The sequence below is a fragment of the Melospiza melodia genome, chromosome 12 (assembly GCF_035770615.1).
Source record: "Melospiza melodia melodia isolate bMelMel2 chromosome 12, bMelMel2.pri, whole genome shotgun sequence".
Classification (NCBI taxonomy): Eukaryota; Metazoa; Chordata; class Aves; order Passeriformes; family Passerellidae; genus Melospiza; species Melospiza melodia.
In genome coordinates, this window is record NC_086205.1 from 24609653 (window position 1) to 24635938 (window position 26286).

Genomic DNA, 26286 nt, shown 5'->3' on the forward strand with positions numbered 1-26286 from the left:
GGGAAAAAAGGCAGAAAAAAAAGGTGTCACCTCTCCCCCCAGCCCTATCCCCGCGGGAGCCGGGTCTGCCTCGCTGGAGCCCCTCCCGGTGCGCGGGCGGCGGAGCCGCTGCCCCGCGGCCGCGGTGGCGCAGCCCGGCGGCGGCTGCGCGCCTCGTCCCGGCCCGTCCCGGCCCCGGTGCCGGCTGTCAGGGTCCCCACCGGCCGTGATGGATCGCTGCAAACTTTTTTTTGGCGGCGCTGAAATGTTGAAGAGCGGGGGGGAGCCGCCCGTGCGCATGTGCGAAGGTGTCCAAACTGACAATGCTGGAGAGATAGCGAGCCGGGATTGAGAGAAAGGGAGAGTGTGTGTGCGGGAGAGGGAGAGGAGAGAGGGAGAGGGGGAGCGAAAAAGGAGGAAAAGCTCCGGGAGGAAAAAAAAAAAAAGCCCCCCCCTACCCCAAGCCCACGCCAGCATCGGCCGCGGGACTGGCAGCATGCGATCCAAGGGCAGGGCGAGGAAGCTGGCCGCAAGTAGGTGCAATACCCCTTTCTCTTGGCTTTTCACCCTCCCTCTCTGCCATGTTGCATAGACATGTCTGGTGCGGCGCGGAGCTCGCAGGCAACCTGCAGCATCCCCTCCCAGCCTCCCGGCTCGGCCCGGCCCGGCTCGGCTCGGCTCGGCGGGCGGCGGCGGGACCGGGGCGGGGGGAGCGGCGGCCGGAGCCGGGCCGGGGGCTGCGGGCGGCGGGCGGGAGGTGGGGAAGGAGTTGAGGAAAAGTTCAGTGGCGAGCGCTGAAGTTGCCGCCGCCGCCGCCGGGGGCTGGAGCGGGGGGGTCGGGGGAGGGGGTGCGGGCGGCTGCGGGCCCTATAGTGGGCGCTGTGCGCTGCCGCAGGCCCGGGGCGCGGGGGGAGCGCGGAGGGGCAGCGGCGGCTCCGCGGGGCGGGCGGCGGGCGCAGGTACCGGAGCGGAGCTGCCCGGGCCGCCCCGCGGGTCCGGGCCCGAGAGCGGCTCCCGGCGGGCGCGGAGCCCCGAGAGAAGCGCGCCGGGGCCGCTCCGCGGGGCCGGGATGCCCCGCGCGGCTCCGCGGGGACAGCGCCGAGCGCCTCCCAGCCCGCCGGAGTCACCCGCGAAAAGTTGATGTAAATGTTGTAATTTCAGGCGCTTTTCCAGCACTTTTTTATACAGTTTGGCCGCCCGAAGGTCTGTGTTCCGCGAGGCGAGGGCTCGGCCGTCCACACGCAAAGCCCGACTTACTTAATTATTTGTCTTACGCTCACCCCATCTGTTTCTCCTTTATGATAGGGATCTCTGCTTTTAACTGCTGCAGTGTTGGGGCTCCTTTTTTCTTTTTTTTTTTTCCTTTTTAAAAATAATTTTTATTCTTCTTTTAAAACTGAGGGATTCAACAACAAAACTTCGCCAGCTTTCGCGTCCTATTTTAAAAGCAACCGATGTCTTTATTTTCTCTGACACATCTGGGCAAGTTTCATTTGATATCCATGGCGATGGCAACTCACATTCCCGAGTGAAAAAAAAAAATGGGCAGGAGGAAAAAAAGTCAGATGAAATGTTGCATAAGTTGAGTGACGTAAAAAGCAGATGCTTATTTACACTTTATTTGTGAAGGGGGAAAAAAAATAGAGAAGCGTGGAAAAGGGGAAGTGAAAGATGTCTCTGGACCATCATCAGCTTTTCTCTGAACCTGAACAACAGCAGCAACCTGCGTTTGATTAGGTGATCTCAAAGTGGACAGTCCAGCGCCCTCAATCTGAAAACAAATACATTTTTAAATCTCAAGTTGCCATCCGTGCTTTGGAGCTAATTATGGGTGGGGGGGTATGGGGGGAAATCTCGCATCCCCGACAGGATCCGTCAGGTTTCCTCGCCTCTCCCTTGCTTTGCTGGCTGCGCAGCGATGCAGGGCTCCTGCTGCTGCTCCTGCTCCGGCTCCGCGGGCGAGATCCGATCGACTGCAAACTTTGCGCGTCTTGCAGCAGCAGCAGCAGCCGCAGCACTTTCCCCTCCTAGACAGATGTGTTGCATTAAATAATCCTTCGGTTACAATCGACTCATAAAGGAAATCATATTTAAAAAGCCGGGATTTATTTCTTTTTTTGTGTTCCGAAAAGCTGCTTCTTTCCCCCCCGCAAAGAGCGTCTCAGTTTCATGGCAAGTGGAAGGAGGGCTGCAGGCGACCTCTTTAATTCGAGAGAAAAAGGTTTTAGCTTTTCAGTTCTTTCTGTCCGAGTTAGGGATAGGAAAATACTTTGCAGCTTTCACTCTTTTACGTGGAAAAAGATACAGATCGGGATAAAGCGCATTTCTTGTATTATTTCACTTTTATTGCTTTATGCGTGAAACAAAAAAATCGCCCCGATTGCGTGACTGTCGCCAATACCCAGGCAAGCTTTTCCCTCCTAATTAAGGGAGAATACCTGAAGGGTATTTTCTTGACCTCAGCGCAAAATTGCTAAAAAATAATTTCGAGGCTTTGCCCCCCTCTTAAAAAAAAAAAAAAAAAAAAAAAAAAACCAAAAACAAAACCAAACAAAACAAATATAAAAATAATTCATAAGAAACAAAAAGAGCCACGCGGGGAACAGCCAGTGAATTTTTTAAATGTCCAGCTGTAAAAATAAGGCGAAGCACACGCCGCAGTCGGTGTGCCCGCCGCTCTCTCGGGGTGCGGGCCCTGCGCTGCACCTGCGCGGGGATCCGCGCCCCGGGACAGCCCCGGGACAGCCGCATTTACCCCCGGGTGAGTCCGTGCCCTCCCGGTGCAAGCGTATCCCCGAATAACCCCCGCCCCAGCGCCGGCCCGGGGCAGCCCAGCCGCCCAGTAGCCTCATAAAGAGACAGAAGGTGATCAGATTAGGGGAACACACGTGAATAAGGAGGCACTTGTTACTTTTACACTTTATCACCACTTTTTTACAGGCAATTTAGTGCAGTCAAGGTAGATCCAGATCCCTCTAACCATCTGAGATAGTAAAATAGCACTTTCCTAAGTTTCAGCAGGTTTTCCTGCGCCTGTAATTTGCCTCAGTCTAGTACTAAAAAGGCTTGATTGAAAAACAGAGCCGGCGAGTTTATTTGCCTGTTTAAGACTGTCCGGGAATTTGTTTTCGAGCAGGGAGACGTTTGCCGTGTCCCGGCCGCCGGCCCTCTCGGCAGAGCTGTTTATTTGCCATCGCTTTACCATCGCCTCCGCCTCCGGGCGCCGGCACCGCCGCGGGCACCGGATAACGATGCCCCGGGCCCGGCGCTGGGGCGGCCGTCGGTCCCTCTGTCCCTCTGTCCGTCTGTCCCTCTGTCCCTCGGTCCCTCGCACCCCGCCCCGCCCGGCCCGGCCCGGCCGCCGCCGATGGCACGGGTCAGCACCGCTCCGGCACCGGGCCCGGCCCGGCTCGGAACCGCCCGGCTCGGAACCGCCCGGCCCGGCCCGGCCCGCGGCATCCCCGGCGCGGCGCTGTCCCCGGGCGGCTCCTGCGCGGGCACGGGGGCTGCGGGGACGGGCCAGACAATCCCATTATATGCCGGGCATATTTTCACCAGGCGCTTCATTAACCCTTTTCAGGGCGGAGAGCGCGCGTGTGGCTTTTCGCTCCCTTTCTGCCCTTCCTTCATTCCTTCTTTTCTCTCCTCCTCTGCTCTCTCTTACTTTCTTTCTCTCTCTTTTCTTTTCTTTTTTCTTTTCTTTTCTTTTCTTTTCTTTTCTTTTCTTTTCTTTTCTTTTCTTTTCTTTTCTTTTCTTTTCTTTTCTTTTCTTTTCTTTTCTTTTCTTTTCTTTTCTTTTCTTTTCTTTTCTTTTCTTTTCTTTTCTTTTCTTTTTTTTTCTTTTTTTTTTCTTTTTTTCCTTTTCTCCTCCTCCATTTTTTTACCTCCTTCTCCATTTTCTCCCCTCCTTCCCTTTTTTCCCTCTCCCCCCTTTCTATCCTTCTCTCTTGCTCAGGGCCATCAGCCATCCCTGAATTTGGTTCCAGCTTTTCCGGCGGGGCTGAGCCCTGCGGTGCCTCCCGGCTGCTCCCGGGCCGGCCGCGGGGCTGGGCAGGGGAAGGACACAAAGGAAAAGGACGGTCCGAAAAGGCGAGCCCGCTGTTATTAATACGGCCCCGCTTGTAAATGAAAAATGTAACCCTTGTTAATTAACGCTGTTTACATGGGGTACAAGAAACTTAAGAAATGTTTCTACAAAGGGGAAGGAACTGTTTACAAAACTCTTTCAAAAGTGTGACATATTGCTGCAGTTCCAGCACTAAAAAGCCAAACACACTTACACGCCTTTGAAGTTGGCTGGCTGAGGCAACATTATTTGACTGGGATTCAGATCTTGCTTGTGGGTATAACTAATGGCTTTTACCTAGTTAGTGGGCTGGGAGGGGCGAGGGCCTGGGCGCCGTGGCCATTGGGTCCCTCTGGAGAGCCGGGGCTGGCTCCCCGCCAGCTCTGTACAATGTCAACATTGAATATTTGAATTCCCAGACTCTATTTAACAACTTTCTAAATAAATAAACTCATTGTGTGTCTGTGTTTAAAATTATTTCACCTCCTTCATGAAAGCTACAGCATCTTATTATACTGGCCTCTCGGGCTGCTTTTCCCCCTTTTCTTTCCAAACAAACACAAACGGAGCTGAGCACTTTTGGGTTTTTTTTTGTCTTTCACCGTCTCCTATCTCTGCCCTTCTCACTTTCTGTCTGTCTCCTCACAAAGCACGACTGGCAGCTGCTCGGGCATCCCACCACGTCCTCAGAGGGACAGCTCTGTGCGCCCTGTTATCTAATCATAGCTAAAACCAAAGCCAGGTTCACCAAGCCGGTTAAATATTAATCATTTCTAAAAGGAGGCCCAAGTGAGTGCCATTGCTGCAGCAGTGCCCTGTACATACTCAATCATTTTGGCTGCCCTACCCTAGGCGGGCTCCAGGGACAGCTTTCATTGTTGTTTGCCATAAATGGCTATTAGTGTTCATATTCACCTATTCACCTACTTATTTCAGTAAGTGTGGATGTGGCTGTGCTTATGGAGAGGTGTGCACACACGTGTGTTCAGAACATGCCTTTCTGCTTATGCCATGGAGATATATTTATTTATGTGCATAACAGCTGTGTCTGTGTGTGCACATACAGAGAAAAGCAGGTAAATCCATTTGATATTTGTAATTATAATTAATATATGTACAGTGTATAGTTTAGGGAGAGATTGTGGTATGCACAGGCTGCTGGGGTGCTTGTAGTCCTGACACCAATATCTGTACACCCACAAAGGCCCTGAAATTCTCTGTAGGGAACACAGAACTGATATGCAGGAGCCTGGGTGTTGTTCCCTGGGATGCTTCCCAAATACACTAATTGTGTGCTTCCGTGGCAGGAATATCCATTGTAAAATATTTATTGCCTTGCCATGGAAGTAAAGGTGGCTGGGCAGAGAAGGCATTTCTGCTTGTCCTGGGCAGAGAAGGCATTTCTGCCTGTCCTGGGGAGCCCAGCTCCCTGATAAAGCTATCTGAGTTGATGAAGAAGAAATTGGAATGAATTTTCTGCCAGGACAGGTATGTGGTGGAAGACAGAAAATGTTGGTGGTTGCTCCTGCCCCAGGTGGATGAGGAAAGGGCAGTGGGGAAGCAGAAATCTCAGCTAATGAAGCCTTGTCCACAGAAATTGCCTTGCTTTGCAGTAAACCACTTTTTAAACAAATGTACTTTAGCTTTGGAAGGGCTTGTTCAGACACTTAGGTTTCCAACCAAGAATTTATAATATTTGTTTATTTAAAATTTAACTAGGTTTGCTGTCATTTTTGGAGCAAGTCGGTGTTCTTTTGATGTAATTTAATACAATCAGTTTTACATCATTTCAGTTTAGTTAGGAAAGAAGTGGCTTATGAAGAGCAGAAAAAGGTTTAATCCCACATGGTTTTCAAACTAGCAGATGCAAGTGTCATTTTGTTCAGTAGACAGAGCTAGAACTGGACAAATGCAGATTAGAAATGAGGTTTATATTTTAAGTAGTGAAGGTATTTAACCAGTAACACTATTTACTGAGAGCTGGGTGGGTTTCAACATCAGTGGAATTCCTTTGTCTTAATTAAGGTTGGCTGTTTTTCTAAAAAGATATGAGCTAATCCAAACAGGAATTAATTTAGGGAATTCCTGTAGCCTGTGTTGTACAGGGGTAGCAGACCAGACCCCTCTTCCTGGTTTTATAATCTATGCACCCAGTTAAAGCAGTGCAGTTTCATATGGAGACATAAGCACAGGGCTGGGATCACAGGAATGCACTTAAAAACGAAACGGTCATTAAAAAACCCAGGTTCAGCTCTGACAACGCAGAGCCAACATCTGGCACAAAGTGTTTTCCATCCTCAGCACTGCTCACCTGCAGCACAGGCACCCTCACGAATGCCCAGCTCTGAGGGCAATGCAATGATGGGTTTGTCAAAGATGGGAAGGAGGAGCAGGGCGTGGGAGCTGAGGTTTGGGTGCGGAGAGCAGGGTCTGTGCTCGCTGGTTTGATCAGTGCTCTGTGATGGATTTTCCAGCGCGTTCCTGCCCTGTTCCTGTGCAACAGGTTACTGCTGCTGCTGTTCTGAACACCCAGCCAAGACCAGCAGAGACCATGATATAGACAAATAGGCATCAGGAAGCACCTCCAGGACCCCTTTGCTGCAGGATCTGCTGGAGGGAGCTGTTTGCTGGCAGAGGAGCAGCAAGGTGGGGAAGGGGATGGAGAACCTAAGGAGAAGTGGGTGTTGTTGTCCCCAGGACTCTGTCTCTTTGCACTGCCATTTTAAATTAAAAAAATCAAAATTCTCAGGGCATAAAGAAGCCCTGTCTGATCACTGATTGACTTTCTGTTCCCTCCCTCTTGTTTGCATTTCCAGGCTGTGCTGAGGCATTGCCTTCTCCAGTGCTGCTGGAAGAAAGGGCAGCCACGGATACGTGTGGGAGGAGGGAAGCTAGCCTGCAATGAATATTGTATTTGGTGCTAAATATGTAACAAAGAGAAAGAAATGTGAGTTAATCCAGCAATAAGAGTTGGGAAGTGAAATACAATTCGTTTTATTTCAGGGTTTAATGCTGTGGTCTGTTTCAGTGAAGCATTATCTTTTAAACTGGGATATACACAACGACATAACCCCCACTACCTTGAGGGAATGTCGGAGTTTGATCTCCGAATAAAGGAAATTCAGAGTTAAGGCTGAAATGTACCACATGGCCTCCAAGTCCCAGGAACAACAGGAGGCAAGGAAGTAGCTAAAGCTATGGGCTGCACTTTAAAATGAGTCCAGCAACTACCAAGCCGCCAGCGCTCGTTGCAGATCCGCAGCACGGCTTGAGCTGGGATTTGTATTGGCTGGAGAGAGATCTGGGATGATCTTGAGTCTTTTTGGAAATCTTGCTGGTCTGTGATGAGCATGAGAGTTTTATGGTGGAAGGATTACAGTTCTGAGCTTAATTTATGCAACAGAAGCACTCCTGTCTCCTTTGACATCGATAGCTTTTGTTTAGAAAATCTTATATTGGAGCGAAATTTTGGTTCATCAAAGAAAAATACCCAAGTTACAGTTTTGTTTCTTTTCTGAAGAATTGCTTTTATGTCTGAATGGGTGCACTACATTTTAGCCCTGTTTAAACTCCAAACTAAATTTAAATTGCCTGTAAAATAATCCACAGAATGGAAACTGCCACACAATCGTAGCCCTTGCTCCCTGACCCAAACCCATATTCCATTGCAGAGCAGTTCACTGCTCTGTTCCGTGATTACAGTAAGTTAGAAACCAGAAGAGCAAGACTTCTATGAATAGGTTATTTTTGGCAATTGCATCACCAATTATGTATAAAATTTCAAAAAATATGGGTTCTGCCAGTTTGATCTCTGAGGATACAGAAAATGAAAGCTTTGAGACTGCTGTAACATCATACTATTTTGTCTATTAGATATCATTAGATTACCAGAATACTGAGACCTTCATATCAACCAGGCTAACAAAAATTTCCCAGGTGGTTTAAATTAAAAAATTAGCCATAAATATATTTTGTATAATGTAATTTATTATGGATGTTTATTGTGTGCAGTGGGAAAATGTTTGGTTTCGGATGATCTTACCGTATAACATGTGCCTTACTGAAACTGTTTATACTGAGGCAGCCTGGAAAAGCCCCAGTTTAATTCTGAGACCGGCTGGGCTACATGCTCTGAAAGCCACAGGAAGGCAGAGCCCTTTCCCTGGAAAGCCAAAGGGGCAACAGCATCTTGTGTGGGACATGTGCAACATAAAACTCGGCAGTGGGGAAAGTGCTGAGTGGCCGAGAAAGCTGAAGGGTGGCTCAGGGCAGGGTTGTTTTATGGGGAAAATGGGATAAAAATTATATTAGATTGCATCAGGTCTCGTTATACTGGGATGGGAGGCTCACTAGTGTCCAAGGGATACTTTTCTCCCACATCCCACATTTATCAGCCCTCCTTTTGTTTCAGCTGGGTGTGGTGAGCTGGGGTCTGTACTGATGCCCACCCATGACTCCTGATTTGCCTTTCTGCAGCACAGAGAGGGGGATTAAGCTGGGACCCAGAGGTTCCTGTGATGGACACATGCACCCTCTGCTGTGATGGACACATCCACCCTCTGCTGGGATGCTGCAGCAGGGAGCTGATGGCTTCAGGAAAAAGATCTCCCGCCTCCTCTCCCGCTCTTTTGCACAAAGTCCACATGCTGGCAAGGGTGAAATCATTCCTCAGCTAAAGAAAAAACAAACCCTCAAAAACTTCCTCCCCTGCCCCAAGCTCCTTCACACATGTATTAACACCAAACTGGCAAAGCCGATGGAAAAGGATTTTGCGTTTTGGCAGCAGAGCTGGCCCAGAGCTCGCTGCGGGCCTTATCCCAAACCCACTGGAGCTGAAGGAGCTTGTTCTGACTTCAGTGGGCCCTGGACTGGCTCTGGCTGGGAGGAATCTGCTTCTCTTCCTCCTTGGGAGAGGGGGGTTATCAGCAGCTTTTGCTCTGCGGTGAGCCCCAACATATGATGCTGTAACAGATACCTGGATTTACATCAGCCTAAGTGAATTAGGTTGGCCCTATAATCTGGCCTCATTCAAGAGTCATTTTAGCCATTAGGATGAAATATGAACGCTGCTGATGGGGGCACTGTGGTGGCTCTGGATCCTTGTTTCCCACCGTGCTCCATCTCTCCCGTGGGGTGAGGATCTCTGAGGGCTGAGGAGGTCACTTGGGGGGTGTGGGAGGGTCCAGCACCCCTGGCTTGTACTGCAGCTCTCCATTCCAAGGGCTGTGGCTCTCCAAAGAGCCTGAACTTGTACCTTCTGAACAAATGGCTCTGCTGCTGAAGGTACCTGGTTCCTCCAGTAACTGCTTCATTTATTGCCTCCCGATTTCATCTCAGACAAACAGAAGGTGTGCGAGAGACAAGCACCGACTGCTGGAAAAAAATCACCCCAAACACGTCTAAAGCACAGCTTGAGTCACTGGTGGTGCCCATATTTTTGATTTAAAAACCATTTAACATTTCCAGCGTTTGACAGAAATGATTCACCTTCCCTTCTTGAAAACTCTTTGCCATTTGAACTTACTGTGGCACGTTTTATTTACTCGTACCTTGGTGAGGAATTAAGCAATGCTTTTGGTGAGTTTTAATCTTTCCCATTCTCTTTGTGGCTCTGTATAAAGGAAAAAAAAAAAGGAAATATGTTGTTTGAAATAATTTTGAAGTGATGTTTCTATTTTACTTTTTTTAGGCTCTTGATGTATTTTTGGCTACAGGGACTGGCATGGAGCATTGGTCTAAGAATATGCAACACTGAAAAGCAAAGTGATATCAGCTGTGTCTGAGCTAACTGCACTGCTTTTTAGTTTTGCTGTTTCATTGTTACTGCGCCATGATAATGATGATTTACAGCAATAATGAAGACTTCTTAATTGTAAAATATAAACAGCACGAGATATTCATCCTGATTCTTTCAGTTCTTATGGAAAGCAATATTTCAATAGTCACTGACTGCCTGTGAAAACGCTATTAAGCAGCTATGCTCTGCCTGAATAATTACTGTCCAGGAGTTTGTGCTTTCTGGTAAAGCCAAGGTAACTGAGAAATGAAGAAATGATGCACTAGGTCACTCCAGATGATGCAGATCAGAGAGATCCGAGTGAACAAACCTGTGCAGTGTCTTTAATATCAGTGACCAGCCTCAGAATGAGAGGAAAGGTGAAATTATCTGTTCTGTAGCAATGCCCTGAGTGGGAACTGAGCTGAGACAGAGCCAGAAGGGGTGGTGCAGAGTCAGACCCAGGACGGGATGCAGCAAACCTTCCCAGCTGGGGCTTCTGCCATGCACCAAGCTGAAGGATCAGCCATGGACCAAACACAGAAGATTTATTTCCAACATGACATTATTATTTATTATAACTTGAATTAAAACAGCAACCACAGAATGCAGCCAGCCTGTTGTGCTGAGCTCTGTGCAAACACGGGCAGCCCGCACGGAGCTCAGGCCCTGAGAAATGCAGATTAAACTTGGGGCCTGCTGCCCTACACACGCAATTACAGCATCACTGGAGGCAGTAATAAAATCCTGAGGAGAAATGGATGCTTTAAGGAAAATCCACAGAGTCAGGACTCCATGGCTTGCACAGGGGTGGACGTGCTCCAGCTTTAATCACATCAGCCCTTTCCCCCCACCAGCAAACGGCCCCCCTGGCTCTGTTCTAACTGACCCTATTATTTTTGGCCGCGTCCATAATCTTGGGTGATCAAGCTGCATTAAGCTATGAGTATCCTTGCAGCATCACCTGCTTGCTTTCAAAGCAAACAGCCCTGAGATTCTCAGGGAAGGAAGGAGGCAACGCCGGCGGGTAATCCAGCCCAATAAAACCCCCGGGCTGTGGTTCCAGCCCGCCTTCCACGCGGGCTCTGCCAGAGGGACCTGAGCTGGCAAGAGCCAGCGACCAAAAAGTCCCTCAAGCCTATAAGGTTTATTAAGGCTCTTTTCAAGTCCCTGCCAATGAAAAGGGTCCACACAACCTCTGAGTGAGGCTCCATAAGCTCAGTTTTATGTTCGGATAATTTGGAGCCAAGCTGTCACGGAGTTCGCATAGCGAAATACCCCACGGAGCATCGCAAACTGCGAAGAAAATATATCGAGGAAAAGGAGGACTGATAATTTTATGGTTTTCCTTGAAGTTAAGCAGTTAAATGGGCTTTATTTAGCAATTTCCGGACTTCTGATTGCAATTTTGTTACCAGCGTAACGGTTTTCGATACAACGTTTTGTAAATAGGGAGAAATGTTGGAAGCCAAGGTCCTCCAGTGCTTGGATCTGCTGTGGGAAGCAGCACCACACACTCCAGGGTCCCAAAATGGATCAGACCTGGATTGACTTTTGGATCAGACCGCTGGGTAGCCCTTGGAAGGGATAGTCCTTTAAAATAACAGGAATAGTTTGACCCAGGTCCAGGGATGAGCAACATACATTTATTTTTGGAGGGTGAAGCATTTCTAATTTGAATTACATTTAAGATCTATTTCAAATTAGAAACACACCTGGTTACAAATTAATAATACATCTGGTTTTTACAGGTGAGGTGATCATCACAATCTCCAGGCTCATTTTTTAAACCAAGCTATTAAAATCACTTGTCCCTCAGCCTTTTGGCTGTGTGTAAACCTAGGTGCAGGATTCACAAGATAAACCTCCGCTATGTTTGCTCCTCACACAATAACTATTTTACGCTTGGCATGGCTCATCTTTTAAAAATCTATTTTACAATGTAATAATTCACACCCACTTCTCTTTGGGAAGTCATTTATAGAAGGGAAATTAAACATGGCTGGGCTCTGGAGGGAGTACTGCTGATACATGCAACAGCTCAAAATGTTGAGGGAAGTGGTTCTGGATAAGGGAGAAGATGCCATCTTGACCTTGGTGGTTTGTTTATTAGACACTAAATCACAGACATTTCTTCTTCCAGTTCTAACTGGTCTGAGGACACAGATATAACCTTAAAAGCCCTTTCTGGGGTTTTAAACAGAATTTAGACCTCATCATTGCTCAGTGCTATTTATGCAGCTTGAATGAGACAAGGGAATGCAGAGACCACCGTGGGAAAGAAAAAAGGTGAAGAAAATAGAGAAAAAAAAGGAATATCCATTCCAATGACTGGATTTCCTTTTCATATGTTGCACTTCCTGGTGCCACAGAGTAGAGAGAATAAGAAAATATTTGATGTCTTTTACCCACTTTGTTTATGCACCTTGTACATACGACAGACAGTGACCATCAAGCTCATCCTGCCAGTGCTCCTGGAAAGAAGGGCCGTGCCTCACTGCCAGCAGCAAAGGAAGCACTGGGAATAAGGTGGAGGTGACCAGAGAGCGGGCAGGGGTGGTGGGGGGAAGAGGACTGGGAAATGGGACGTGTCTGATGGATTGCTGTCAGACCCCTGAGCAGAAGGAGCCAAACAAATCGGCTCTGCTGGCACTTTCTGCACAGGAATAATTTGGGACATCTGTTTTAAGAGATGATTGGTGCTTTTCATACACTAAATAGGCCCTGAATATGCTGTTCTCCTGCTTTCCTTTGCTTCCCCAGTGCTATACCAGTTATATACAAATATATAAATATATATTTATACAGGATCTCAGCAAGCTAACGTGGCTAAACCACCTCTGTGCATCTTGACCTCCTGCTCAGCCTCCTGTTTCAGAGGCTCGGTGTGAATGAAGGTGCTGGGCTTACTCCTCAGGCCCACATCTTCCCTCTGTGCTCCTGCTGCAGAAATAGCTGTGCTCCATGGGTTGGTGAGGATCCAGCTGAAGCCTGCGAGGGCTGGAGGGAGCAGTGTTGCTTTAGGCTCCCTGCCTGAGGAGTGACATATCAGAAGTAATAAGTCTGAGCCTGAGCTGATGTCTCACAGCATCGGGGAGCGGGCTGGAAGGCTGAACTCCTGCAAAAATGAAAAGCAAGGAATTTAACGGCAGTAAAAAAGAGGTTAAGGAAAGAACAAAAAAGGAAAGGAAATAAAAGTGATATGAATGGCTAGAAAAACAGCTACGTCCAAGTATTAACCTCTACTGCTGTATTTTGACACTGGGCTGAGTTAATAGAAGTACATGGCTAATACACATTAAGCTGGAAGAAGGCACTTAATTTCAGAAAGTATCTGGATCAACTTAACGTGAAAATGTATTAACAGAAGATATTTTATGTACCTCCAAATCTGCCAATAGCTTGAAGACATATTCTGCAGGAGGCTAGCAAGAGAAAGTGTGTTTCACTGGTGGGGTTTGCAGCCAAACTCTCATTCTTGAGGCTTCTTTTCCCTTTCTTCTCCATGATACCTTTTCCTCAACCATCAGAGGAGCAGGAGCAGGCAGACCTTTTCCCCAGCCTGTGCCTTCTGTCAGCTGTAGGAGCCTCACAAACAGCACTGGCTCAAAGGGGATTTTTTCCTCTTAGAATGCTAAAGGAGCAGCCCCAGAGTACAGGAGCTAAACTGGTGTAAAACTGATGTCAAACTGGTGTGAGAGCAGAGCCCACTTTGGCAGGGGATGGGCTCAGTGCTGGCTGCTCCTCCTGGGATCCATCCAGAGGTGGAGAAAGCAGATACAGGGCAATCTTCACTCTGTCAAGGTCTTCAGTGTATAATGCTTAGAAGTGGAAAATAGTTTCAATTCTTTAAAATAAGGATTTTCCTCTTCTTTCTCTTCTCTTCAGTTCTCTTCTAAAGAATTGAAAATAGTTGCAGTTCTTTAAAATAAGGATTTTTCTCTTCAATTCTTTAAAATAAGGGTTTTTTTTCTTCTTTTGTATTTCGGTGTGTCCTTGGGGTTTGCATTCTTACATAGGTATCATTTATTTCACAGCAAACAGTCGTGGTGAGACAGCCTGGACTTTAATTTCTGGGAATATCTTTATAGGCTTGTTTTTGTGGCTATATAACAACATTATGTTATCTATCCATCTCTCATTCCACTTCCTGATATACAGAATTATCAGGACTACCCATCAGTCACTCTTGTGTTTTCTAGCCCTCGGTGCCCTGTCAGTTCTTAGGAGATTTTTCCAGTACTACAGCTACACTGATCTTGGTGATTATTAAAAAATTATATAATATCTTTAAAAACTCTGTTGAGATGTGGAACACTATCTAAGGAAAAGTAAATTTTTGACTGGAGTTATATAATTTCCAGTTTCCTGAATGTTCGAGTGAAAAAAGGCAGTTAACTAAGGTACAATTTTTTTCAAAGGGAAAAAAAAAATAAAGCAGCAAAAAGCAATATAGAAGAGCAGGAGATCTGCTTTTGCAATTATGTACTAACGAACTGGGACTGAGCCCCACCTGATGTTGTCCTCCCCAGCCTTTCATGCACCCAGGCTGTCCAGCTGATTTCTTTCCATGATTGCAACAGGATTTCTCAGGTTTTCAGAAGCTCTCACGGTGTTTTTGTGCACCTGATGTGTCAGATGTCCTGAGAGCGGAAGGGACATTGGGGTGGTGGGAGGTACAGGGATGAAAATCACTCAGTACAAAGAGAAAAAGAAGATTTTAAGGTTGATTGTGCATCTCCTGAGCTTCACCTCAGCACAGCTGTTCCGGGACCTGCTCAGCTGAGCCAAATCAAGGTGAAATTGGCTCCTCTATTTTACACTTGTTTGCAAGGTAGTTAAGGCACAGAAAGGTCAGCTCTGTGCTGGGCAGAAGATGGGGATCTCTCTTCCAAGTGCTTTGCTGTTTGTCCTGTAGGACACTGTAGAATGTTCTGCACCCTGCTCTGGATGAAGCTCTGTGTGGAGCCATGATCTCAGGTACTGCTCGTGTAGTGGTTGGTTTGGGCCAGGGGGTGATTTTGGGCTTTTGCAAAGTGTTGGGGGTGATTTTTGGGCTTTGGCTGCTGCTTTTTGCTGCCTGTGGCTGATATTGGGAGTGTTTCCATCTCCTGGATGTAAGCACATGCTGTAACAGGAGTCTCAAGGTGTCATTCCAGACCTGGTGTTAAAATGTTATTTCTCCTGTAATTTGGGCAGAGGCTACAAAAAATGGTTTGATAGTTCCTTGAGACATAACTGCTTTCATTTTTTTTCTGTTAAGTTTTCACTTGTTTAGTATTGTTTCTACTGGCGCTGCTTTTCTTTTCAGTGCTGGTTACAAAATCCCAAAGCAATGGGAGGAAGAGGTTTTTTTTCCTCCCCTGTGTGCTTTTTCAGATCATGTTGGAGATTAGCTCGGGGGAATGATGACAAACCACTCTGTTCCCAGCACAGTCTCCCCATCCATAGCTAAAACATTATGGGAGCTGGTGTTGGATGCCCTGTGTGGTTTCACTTTGTGTTGCAGCCTTTAATGCCAGCTCTTCTGCTGTTTCTTCTTCCAGTTCTGTGGTTCTGCTGTGTTGTCTGTACTTTCCTTGATGTATAAAAACACTTATAAAAAAGGGAAAAATTAATTAATTTCTGGCTGCAGGTTTGGCTGACCATGGGGCAGCAGGAGAATCCAGAGTGTTTCTCAGTTTCCTGCTGCCCTGGTCAGCTGTGTGTGAGAAGGGAGATGGTTTTAGGGATGCTCAGGGCCTGCCTTTCTCTTGAACACTCAGTGTGCTGTGAGAGCTTTGCCTGTTGCATTTGCAGTGGTGGAGGTGCTTGAACAGCACCACCTTGCTCTGGTTTTGGTTAACAAGCAAGAAAAGGTGTGCTAATCCTAAAAGGGTGTCTGATAAAACCAGCAGAGCTGTCCCACAGGGGCTTTGCTGGCCACAGCAAGGGTGAGGTGTGTGCTGGAGGCTGTTGCTGATAAGGAGCATCCTCTGGAGAGGGCAGGAATTACTGAAAGGGCTCTCCAGCTTCTTGTGCTGGGCTGGGGGGATTTCCCATGTTGGTGCTGGTGTTTCCCACATTTATGGGAACCACAGGCTTCCCAAAGCCAGCAGCACCTCTGCTCTGAGCAATACCAGCAGCAGGAACCTGCTGATCCCTGCAGAGTGGGGAGTGAAAATTTCTGTTCCTCTTGCTTTGAAGGTTTCTTTATTTTTTTACCATGTAGAAAAGGACCTGAATGTCTGATGCCTCAGGTGAAAAATCCAGCCATGTTAGAAGCTGGTGTGTGCACATGAAAATGTGAAAATGTGTCAGTGTGTGCTGTAGCACTTCTTAGCTGGATTATCCACGGATTGGGGTTCAGTGGCACCCATGTTGTGGCTGGACCCGTGGAGTCTGTGAGAAACCTGTAAATTAATTTCTGACCAGATTGAGGCATCATTCGCCGTTTAAAGACTGTAAATCTGTGTTTATCCAACGTTAACAGATGTAACATAAATGAGTTCCTGTGCTGTCTGCTGGTCCACTAATGGCACTTGTTTGTAAGTGCTTTATGTTAACAGCTATTTGATGGTGCCCATTAGTTTTTCCTAGGTTAATGTTATATAATAAAGTGAATGCTGGGCCAAAAGCAATAGTAATACGATAAACAAAAAAATCCAAATGCTGGGTGAGAAATGTAATGGAGCGAGGGCTGAACTCTGGTGGGAGTTTGGTTTAATCTAAAGGTTAAAAAATGTTATAATTTGGGTTTAAGTAAATTGGCTCTTTAGTCCCAGAGGTCTTGCTCTTGTGCTTCTTGTGCCTCCAAAGCTCCCACTAATGCCGATGGGAGTCCTGGGCGCGCGAGAAAAGCGGGTTCAGGTACTAAAGTTACAGATTGGCTTGGACCAAAACCCCTAATCCAAATACCTCCGGCTTTTGAAAGCATTTGCCAATTGGATTTGAATCTGGACACAAACATTGTGGCTTGAGCTCATCTGAGCTCACTTACATCTGTGTAAATCTGTAGTATGGCCCCGATCCAGCAAAGCACGTAAATATGTGCTTAATTTGACTTCAAGGGGACTATTGTGCGCTTAGAGCTGAGCATGTGTTTAAGTGCTTTGCTGGACTCAAGTCCAAATACATGGGAGTCAATGAAATGACACCAAATAGTGCAGTGTAAGTGAGATCTGAAATGAACCAAAATGTTTGCGTTTCTACCTGGAAATGAACACCCTGCTCACATCCTACGTATCCTGCGTGCACTTTGTGTTTTCATCCATCTGCACATAATGCATTCTTTACGGTAACCTGTCCATTCAGTACAGTAAAAGAAGAAATATACTTTGAATTTTCCTGCTCTATTACTCATATTTCATGAAATGTGTTCTTATGCCAAGTGTCTGTTTATATATATTTATACATGTTGTTTCTTTATTGATATTGGCAAGATACAAGAAGAAAAGAAATATTTTACAGTTAAAAACTTGTAAACAGTTTTATCCCTCATTTAAAACCTTTTTTTAAAGAGTTTACCTGATGTGGTCAAATTACTTGAACTTGTTTTTGGTTTTGCCAGTCTGACCAATATGAAAAGCATTTGTTAAATGTGCAGGTTTGTTTTTAGCTCAAAATACACATTTTAAACATGTTTGCAATTAACTGACACATGAATGTGCCCTTACACTCAACTACTAAATGCCACTTTTGTACTTTAAATCCCACTTTTAGTGATTGCCACGCTACATAAAGCTGTCAATGAATATTTTCACATGAATACATTAATGCTGTTAAAAGATCATGGATTGCTTGTCAGCTGCCGCAGCTCACTGCAAAGAGAACACAAAAGGGTTAATTGAGCTCAGCCCTGCAAAGGTGGCAGAGGCATAGACTAGGACTGGGAATTAAACCCAAAACAAATACAACAAGATATAGCCCTTGTGCCTTGGTATGACAACCACAATGCAGACATAAAGAAGTGTAAGCTGCAAATGTCTGTAGGTTATTAATGAGGTAATAGAAGCAAAATTAGGTATCAGCAGGGTTTGGCTCTGTTTGAATAAAACTGAGATCTTTTATCTCAGAATATGCTAGGAAAGACTCATAAGCTGTGATTTGGTGGTCTAGGCTGTGCCCTTCTTGGTTGTGGGAGTTGACTCATGCCATTTAAACTCACCAGTGTTTTCCACTCAGGGCAAACAGATGTGGGATCAGATACAGAGAAGGGCTGGCAGGGAAAAGGTTTGCATGGCAGTTTATGAGGAAAAATGCTTTTGTGTGCTGACTTCTGAATCAAAAGGATATTTTGCGCTTCAGCTTTGTGTGTCTGGAGAGAGGATTCTTGCAAAGCCAGTGTGGGGGAAGCACATAGTGGCAGTGCTAAAACACCTCTGTGTCCAGCTGAGCTCTGCCCAGGCTGAGCCTGGATCTCTGCTGATTTCAGCAGCTTCCCTCGGGACTTACTTCAGCCTGGGTGGGAGCAAAGTATGGCCACAGACTCCTGATCAGGTCTTGGTGTCTGTGCCCTGTAAGAGTAAACTTTTCTCCAAAATAATGGCAAAACACTCCTTTCCTGAGTCTTGGGGAAGCTGACAGGCAGAGCTGCAGCTGATGCATTGTGTGGAGTGATCTGCTCTGCCCCATCCCTTCTCAGCCCCGCTGTCTCTGAAGTAAGTGACAAAACTCCCATTAACTTTAATGATGCAGAATCGACCCTAAATGGATAAGGTTTGTCTTCAACAAAAATCCCTGGGGGATTCAATTACATCATAAATGTATTCAGTGGTTGTGAAGTGATTCTGGTGTACGCACAGCCAAACCCTGAATTCCTTCTCAAGTAAGTGTCTGGGTGAGGATTGATTACAAATCCTGCTCTGAGCTACACCCGTACAGCTCCCCCGGAGCTGATGGCATTCCTCCTCCTTTCCCTTGCATGGACAGAGGCTGAGCAGAGCCTAGCACATCCTGCTCTCCTTGGACAGGGGTGGGAGGGATGGAGTCTGTCCCTATGGATCTGCAGTGCTCCTCCTGACCTGGAGCGGCACCTGCGGGGTGGTGGAGGCTGCACCAAGGGCGGTTTTGGCCCCTCAGCCTTTGAAGAGCTCTGGCATGATGTAATCCCAACCCTGTAAGCTGCTGCGGGACCCTGGGGTTGAGAGATGCCCTATAAATCTCCGTGGCTGGGTTTTGTTACCTGCCCGCTCTGTTACATGACTAATGACTGCAGGTAAAGAATGGGCAGTGCAGAAGCAGATAATTAACAAAAACATCCTTCTGTGTTTTCTGCTCAGCTTCCGTGACTGGTGTTTTCAGAAGCTGGGCAGATATGATTTGTAGCCTCCCTCTTTCACCAGAGCAGAGGCAGGGCTGGTTTGAAACCTGGCAATCCCTGAATGCTTCCCCAGTTTCCTGCCCTTGCATTTGACGCAGCCAGGGCTGGTTTGCCAGAGAGTCACTGGTATCTGCCTTGATGTGACGTTTTTGTGCTGCAGTTAAGTTGTTTTTTTTTTTTGGGTTTTTTTTTTTTTTTTTTCTGGAGCATGGGCTGCTTTGAGAGTGGCCTGGTGCAAGTGCATTAGCAAAGTGAGCCTGCTGTAAAATATTGCTGCATCCAGCTGCCCTGTCAAGAGGTCAAGCTATTTGTCCCGTCCAGACAGGGTGTCTAGCTCTCCTGGCAGCATCCCTTGCTTTGGCATGGGAAAACCTGTTTTGTTTAGCACTAGGGAAACAATATGTATAAATAGTAATGCTTGAACCTAAACACTCCTGTTGTCTTTATGCAGGGGCTGCTGTGTTGCTGGTTATTTTATGATAGATTTCTTTCCCCCCCGCCGCCCTTCCGAAGGACTTGAGTCCCAGCCTGCAGAATAGCTGCCGTTGAGTGGAAGCATTCCTGCTATTTTCCCCTCAATTCAGAGGAAGCAATGCACTTGTTGTGTTACCTTGGTGAATCGAAAGTGGTTTTCACTTCCCTTAATTAAGCCTGCTTTGGTGCTGGCCCCTCCAAGATGGAGAGCGCAGCGCACTCAGGAGCGCTGCCGCTGATTTGAATTCCTAAATTCCTCTCCTTGCAAACTTCAAAGGCAAGTATATTGCTCTGTCTAAGAGGCACCAATTATGTAAACCCTGGGCTATTCAGTGTGTTCCATAATTATTTATTTTCAGCGAAAGAGGTTTTAACCCAAACTAGACAGAAAACTGGCATTTCTCCAGTTATTAGATTCTATTGAAAAAGGTATTAAACAATGGGCAGGGTAACATGGTAGATTAGTGTCCCTTCATCTTCCTGACCTGGGCATGTGTCAGAGCTGTACTGAGCTGACCAAAATTACTTTGATTTGATGGCCATTAAAGGTCAGGAGCAGAATGGGATCAGACGCCTTGGTTGAGGCTGAAGTACACAACATTATATATTGATAGTAATTAAGTTGTTTCATTTAATAAGCACCATCAGATTTAAAGGCATTGTTACAGTATCGGGGCACTGAGAAGGAGAGAAGCAGCCAGGATATGGGCTGGGGGAGAGAGAAAGGGTTCTGGAATGAGTGAAATGTGTCCCTGGAGTAATTTTTTATTTTATAAACTGAATGCAAACCTGATGGAGAACTATGGAAATGAGCAGTCATGCTGGATACATACACACACTCTCTCAATATTCCTATACTGTGGGTAATGAAAAGTGCCTTCAGGGATGGGGTGGCCTTACCATTCATCAGTGCCATAGCCTTAAGTGGGTAATAACTAAGAGCTCCCATATCTAGTGTGTATATAAATTCTAGCTCCTCAGTATATTTGCTTCAGACTGTGTTTAATTTATACAATTCCTTAGCTTTAAAGCTGTCAATTGATAACATTCAATCTGCGAGCCTGACTGATAAAAGGGAAGGGAAGAAGTATTCTCTAGTGACTAGAGCAGGGGAAGGGTGTGGGGGCCAAAGATGCAAGTGGTGCTTCTTCCAGGCTTAGCTCCAAGGCCAAATGGCACCCCCTGCCCTCCCTCCCTACTGAGTGATTTTTTTCTTTACCCTCTTGGGACATGAACTGGCCCCTCTTCTTGGCAGATGTTGGTTGTATCTACAGCAGGCACCTGCCATGAGGATGAAGGTATCTCTCTCACCTCCAACAATAAAGAGAATCTGCCTCTGGCCCTTGTGAGTTTGGGAGATGCTGTCAGTGGTGGCTCGTCTGCCACACATATTCCAGAGATGCCTGCAGGGTTAATCACTGTTTTTGGGAGGGTTGATGATAGAGCCAGCTGGCTTTTGGAAGGAGCAAGGTAGCAGAGAAGCCTGCAGCACAGTACAATAAAAGGAGACTGATAATTGAGGGCTCAGCAGGAATTAACTGCCCTGTGGATGCTGAACCTGTGCTCATGCAAGAGTTGGCTCTGCCCTGGGACACAGAGGGGATGAGGGATGTGAGTCTCCATGACCAAGTGCTATGTCAGTCACTGAAACAGTATAAAGAGAACCAAGCTCTCACACTACAATAAATTTGGGAAGTTGAAGGGAAAATGGCCAGGCAGTTTGGAATTCAGCTTGTGAACCAAATACTGCACGTTTTTCACTGCACGAGACCAACTGTGATTAACAGGACGCTTTGTTCTTGACCCATATTTCAAGTGCCCCTGTGTCAGGAAGGGACTGGTCCAGAGCTTGGCTCAGTTTCCCTTCATTGTAAGATGTACTGGTTCCTCCTGACCCCAAGCTGCTGCTGGGCTGCAAAGGCTTCCCAGCACCTGTCTGTCCCACAGGTGGCCTTTCCTGTGGCACAGTGGCAGCCCCTGCACGGGTGGCTGCAGACACTGCTGGCACTCACAGAGCTGAAACTCTGCAGAACCTGGTGATTCCCACTGGCCATCTTGGTGCTGGTCCTGGGGCGAGGCACACAGGGTTTTGCATCCCACTTTGGGCTCTCTGGTCTGGAGGCAGTGAAATCAAGTGGTGTTGCTGGGGGGTTTGGCCAAGAGATGCCCATTGGGATCCATCACAGGGTGCAGCAGAGCAGGCCCTGGTCAGGGCAGATCTCGAGGAGAGCTGCTGTCTGTTTCTCTGCTATAGGGTTACACATCTGGCTGATAGAGGGACCAGGAGGTTGACCTGGCTTTCAGGGTAATTTCTTCCACTATATGGGACTTTGAGAAATGTCATGTCTTGCATGTGGAAGGTTTTTAAAAGTAATTTAATATATTGATTGGAAAGGAACAATAATGAGAGTGGACTGGTTGGGCACTTTGTAGATGAGACATGCAGAGATTTCTTGTTATGAAAGAGTTGTGCTGTGCGGACTTGTGTGTTTATTGGTTTGTGTGAGAGGAAATCCCAGTTCCCATGGTGGTCAGCCAGTTCACTGGAGACTATCTATGCAACCTGGCCTCCAGGATACACCTGAAACTCCATGTAGTACCTTGAAGCATAGTTTGATAAAATTCTCTTTAATTCTGAGCTGCTCCACTAGAAGCCACTCGATGCTTAGTCTGTAGTGCTGTAATTTGAATAAAAGGAAGAGGAGTAACCTACTAGTAGTGCCTGCAGGAGCAGGACAAATATTCTTACGATTGTGTAGGATGGTCTAAACCCAGAGGGTGTTTTATAAGTTCAGCTGTAGTTTTAAAAGGCTGGAACTTTGATGTTACTGTTGATGGGAGCCGTGGAGCACAAAGTTTGCTGGTTTCAGGCAGCCAAGAGTGGAAATGATTGCGTGAACTGGGAGGTGCTGGATCCGGCCGAGAGCAGTGTGGGATGAGCAGGAAGCGTGGCGTGGGGCAGGCAGCCAGGAAGGGGATGTGAGGAAGAGTGGGTACCACGTTCCTGGAAAGCTGAGGTCGTGAGGAAGGGCTCCTGGCCATGGGTGGACACGGGTGTGGAGGCAGGGTGCTTGTTTCGAGATGCACATCTAAGCAGAAATGTACTGGCCGGGCTGGATTTGGGTTTGCTGTGGGCTCAGATTCAGGAGTTAAATTGGTTTTTGGCTTAGCAATGCCCCATCCATGCTCCTCGCTGGAGACACTGTGTTTCTTTGTGAAATGGAGAAGTTGGCTTTTGTGTCTGCTGCCTACTTCTACAAAACTCTTATTGCTCCCTGCATCTGTGACCCAGCCTCTCCACCAGCCCATTTTCAGTCACCACTGAGCACATTATTTAGCAAAATAACTGCCCTAGATGAGGGTTCCAGCACAGTCAATAAAAAATCATTGAGTAGAGATAAATAAACTTGAAACAGGCATCATAATTAACCTGCTGTGGAGGAGATCAAAACAATTTAGCGACGTTTGAATGTTTGGCAAAGGGGTTTTCAGCTGGCACCTGCTTGGCCCAAACTCTTTGGATGGGAGAAAAATCTGCTAAAAAATTACTCGAAATGGCCCAAATTGCACTTCAGAGCTCGTGATTGCCTAAGATAGGAAACCAAAAGAGGCAACGTTTGCCAAAGAAAGGCTGCGAGGTCTTGGAGAGCCACGATGGAAATAAACCTGTTGAAAGCTAAACAAGACCACGCATCCCCAGTACAAAAGAAGGAAGGAAGGTGATCACGGCTAAGCTGGTGCTCTCTGTGAAACCCCTCTCCCCTTCTAAGAATACCCTTTCAGTATATGGGTCAGGAAGCTTCAGCCTGGCTGCCTGGCGAAAAACAAAGCGATTGTTCGGTGGTATGTTAATGTAGCAGGTGCAGTTTTATTTAAACAAGAGGTGGCTATTGTTTTCTGGAAGTGTGGTGATTTACAGGCTCATAGCTTATCCTGGAGGATCAGGGTGTTAAGTCATGTGCGTGTATGTGTGTTTTAGCCCAGGGTGGCCCTTCTCCTGTGTCTGCAGCCCTGAGCCAGGAGGAACTTAAAGGGAACAGTGCTGGTAAACTCAGGGATGTAAAGCCAGGAGAGATTGGGGTCAAACAGGTAAACTACTGAATGTGGGGGCCTGGATTTGGAATGAGAGGTGTGGTCTCCAGTATATGCCATGTGTAGTACCCTAGCTGGTCTCAGTGGGATTTGTGCGAGGATTTGTGAAAAGAACCTTGGTCTTATAAGAACTGCTTTGCCTAGCAAGCCATGGGAGAGAACAGGAATTAACAAATGTCTTCATTCCTGGCAATTATTTTCATGTTTTACCTCTGCAGCTGAGGACAGATTAGTTAAAAATGCAGTGTGTGATCTGGCATCTCCCCTCTTCATGTCCTTATTGATTTTGCTTTTCTTGAGCTTCATCCAGGCAGAGAACAGGAGACCCCTCTTGTCCCATAGCAGAGGCACTGACTTGGTGGGCTGGAGAATGGTCCACCTACAGCAGGAAAGCCCAGCTGGTTTCCCTTCCATGGGGCTTTAACATTGTGGCAAGAGACTCTTGCTGATCCTTGCTGTTGGCATGGTTCTATATGTTCTGAGCTTAACTTTTAAATTTTACTCCACATAACTTCATTGGCTACATACAGCTGTACCAAAGTGTAAGTATTTTAGAGAAACAAATAAAGCCAAAAGTTGTGGTTCATCCACTTACACCAATTATCTTTGTGGGTATTGATGTTTTGGAGCAAAAAACCCTCTTGTTTGCCCTTTCTTTTAGCATTGGGGTTGAACATGATGCGAGTGTGACATTGATGATAACACCAGACTTGCCCAGCAGCAGGATCTGCCCTGAGCAAGCCATGGTCAAACCCCTGGGAATATCCTGGCCAGGTTACCACGGGGCTATTTTGGGATGCTTTGGAGGTCAGGTGGGATCTCAGCTCTGTGTCCTGTGCCTGTTGGGCTGAGCCCCTGCACCTCCCTCCCTGCCCTATTCCTCACTTGGCTCGGACCCAGAGGCTTTGGAACGGCAGCTGGGTGCTGCACTTTCACTCGTGGTGATTAATATTGCTCTAATATTTGTCTGATGTAGCTCCCACTGCCGGGCAGGGCAGTGCCCTGTTGAGCTGCTCATTGTACGAGCTGTAGTAAATGACTGTCCCTTCCTCCCTGAGATCACAGGCTAAAATTAATTGTGATTTTGACATGCAGGGTACTTTCTGGCTAAGAGCTGTTGTTATTATTTTTAATTTTTTTTCCCATAGAAACAGAACATTTTATTACTTTTGCTGAAGAAATCCATGTTATCAGTTTCCTTTCACGCAACAAAACGCCCTCCCAGTCTTTAATAAACATTAAATGCTTGAAGCCCGTTCTGTGCTTTGCATGTAGAAAACACTGCAGAAATGCCAAGTATCCTTCTTATTATTTTTCCTCGTGGAGCTTCCAATTCACTGAATTCACCAAGCCAAGATAACACCATCTCAGAGGGCCAGTGCTGTGACAAATTTACAGTCTGGGAGCTTATATCTTTCCAGGCAATTGTCTTCAAACAGACAGTGAATTTCTGCATGTTGGAGTCTCAGAGCTGGAGTTTCTTCTGAGAAATGGCCGAGTCTGCCACCACTGAACCCCTGAGTGACAGCAAGTGCTTTTCGGCTTCTGTTGTGAATTTTTTTTTTTTTTTTTTTTTTTTAAGGAGGGTTGGCAGCCTGAGCTATTCTCAAGGATTTGGAAAAGAGCCACAAACAGGAATTATTGAACAATTGCTCTGTGAAACTTAAGATAACAGTTTGTTCCACCACAGTGGAATTGCTTTGTGGTAGAAGGAAATTATCTTTTTAGCTCTTGATTAACATTATGTGAGAAAAATAAAATTAAAGCCTGATTGTATCTGTGGTTGAATGGAATGCGTGTTCGTGCGAGGGGAAGAGGGGACAGATGTTTGTGGGTGACACATACGGAGATGAATGTTTGTGACACCTCAGATTGTAGGTGATTCATGGATTAGGAATGTTTTTAATGTTTGGAAAATTCCTTATTGCTTCTTTATTGTCAGACCAAGGCTCACCCTGTGCTCAGTGTGAGTGTGAATACTAGATCATTAATGACAGTAAGCACATACCATGATTTGGAAGTTGGAAAGCGTGTTTTCTTTTGGTGCAAATTAATATTCTTGCTGTTACGAGTTTTGGTGCTTTTGGTTGGTTCACAGAAGCAAACAATAACTTGCATCTCCATAGTTACCCCATAAAATAGTACACTTGGCCATGAGTTTATCACGCATGCTTATTAAAAGTAAATAATATTACTGGGAGCCCAAGTACATTTTTAACATACCAGCTCAATCTGGCTGCCTTGGAAGTCACTGGGAGACTTTTCTCCTGCTGGAGAAGCAGATGCTGAGGAGAAGGTGTGGGGCATTGATGGCAGAGGCTGCACCTGTAGAGCAGCCTCATCATGTGAGTGCAGGATTTTGGTTCAGCAGGCTCTGTGTTGGACCTTCAGCTGGGAGAAATGCATTGAGGGGTGCCCCAAAGTGGCCATACTCAGGTGTTTTTCATTAAAACCCCATGGCCATAGGTAGGAGTTGCCCCTTCATATGGGGGGAGTGTCTGCCTGGAATGGGTGCCCTGAAGGAGGGAAGCCCAGGGACGTGCAGGAAGGTGATTTGTGTGGTGCTGTGGGGTTTTGAAGGATCTGTGGCTCCCCAAG

At 46.6% G+C, this 26286-nt stretch overlaps 1 protein-coding gene across 6 annotated transcripts in view; it reads left to right on the forward strand.

Annotated features, from left to right (window-relative positions):
- Window positions 1-304: 304 nt before the first annotated feature.
- The window catches only part of MECOM (MDS1 and EVI1 complex locus), a 325429-nt gene continuing 299447 nt past the window's right edge, over window positions 305-26286 (forward strand). For 4 of the 6 annotated variants that reach the window (XM_063167354.1, XM_063167356.1, XM_063167359.1 and 1 more), the window contains exon 1: window positions 305-512. In XM_063167354.1, coding sequence (XP_063023424.1) covers window positions 476-512 — 37 coding nt within the window. In that variant the 5' untranslated portion in view covers window positions 305-475. The remainder of the gene's footprint in view (window positions 513-26286) is intronic. The other 2 variants (XM_063167357.1, XM_063167360.1) reach the window with 2 other exon arrangements.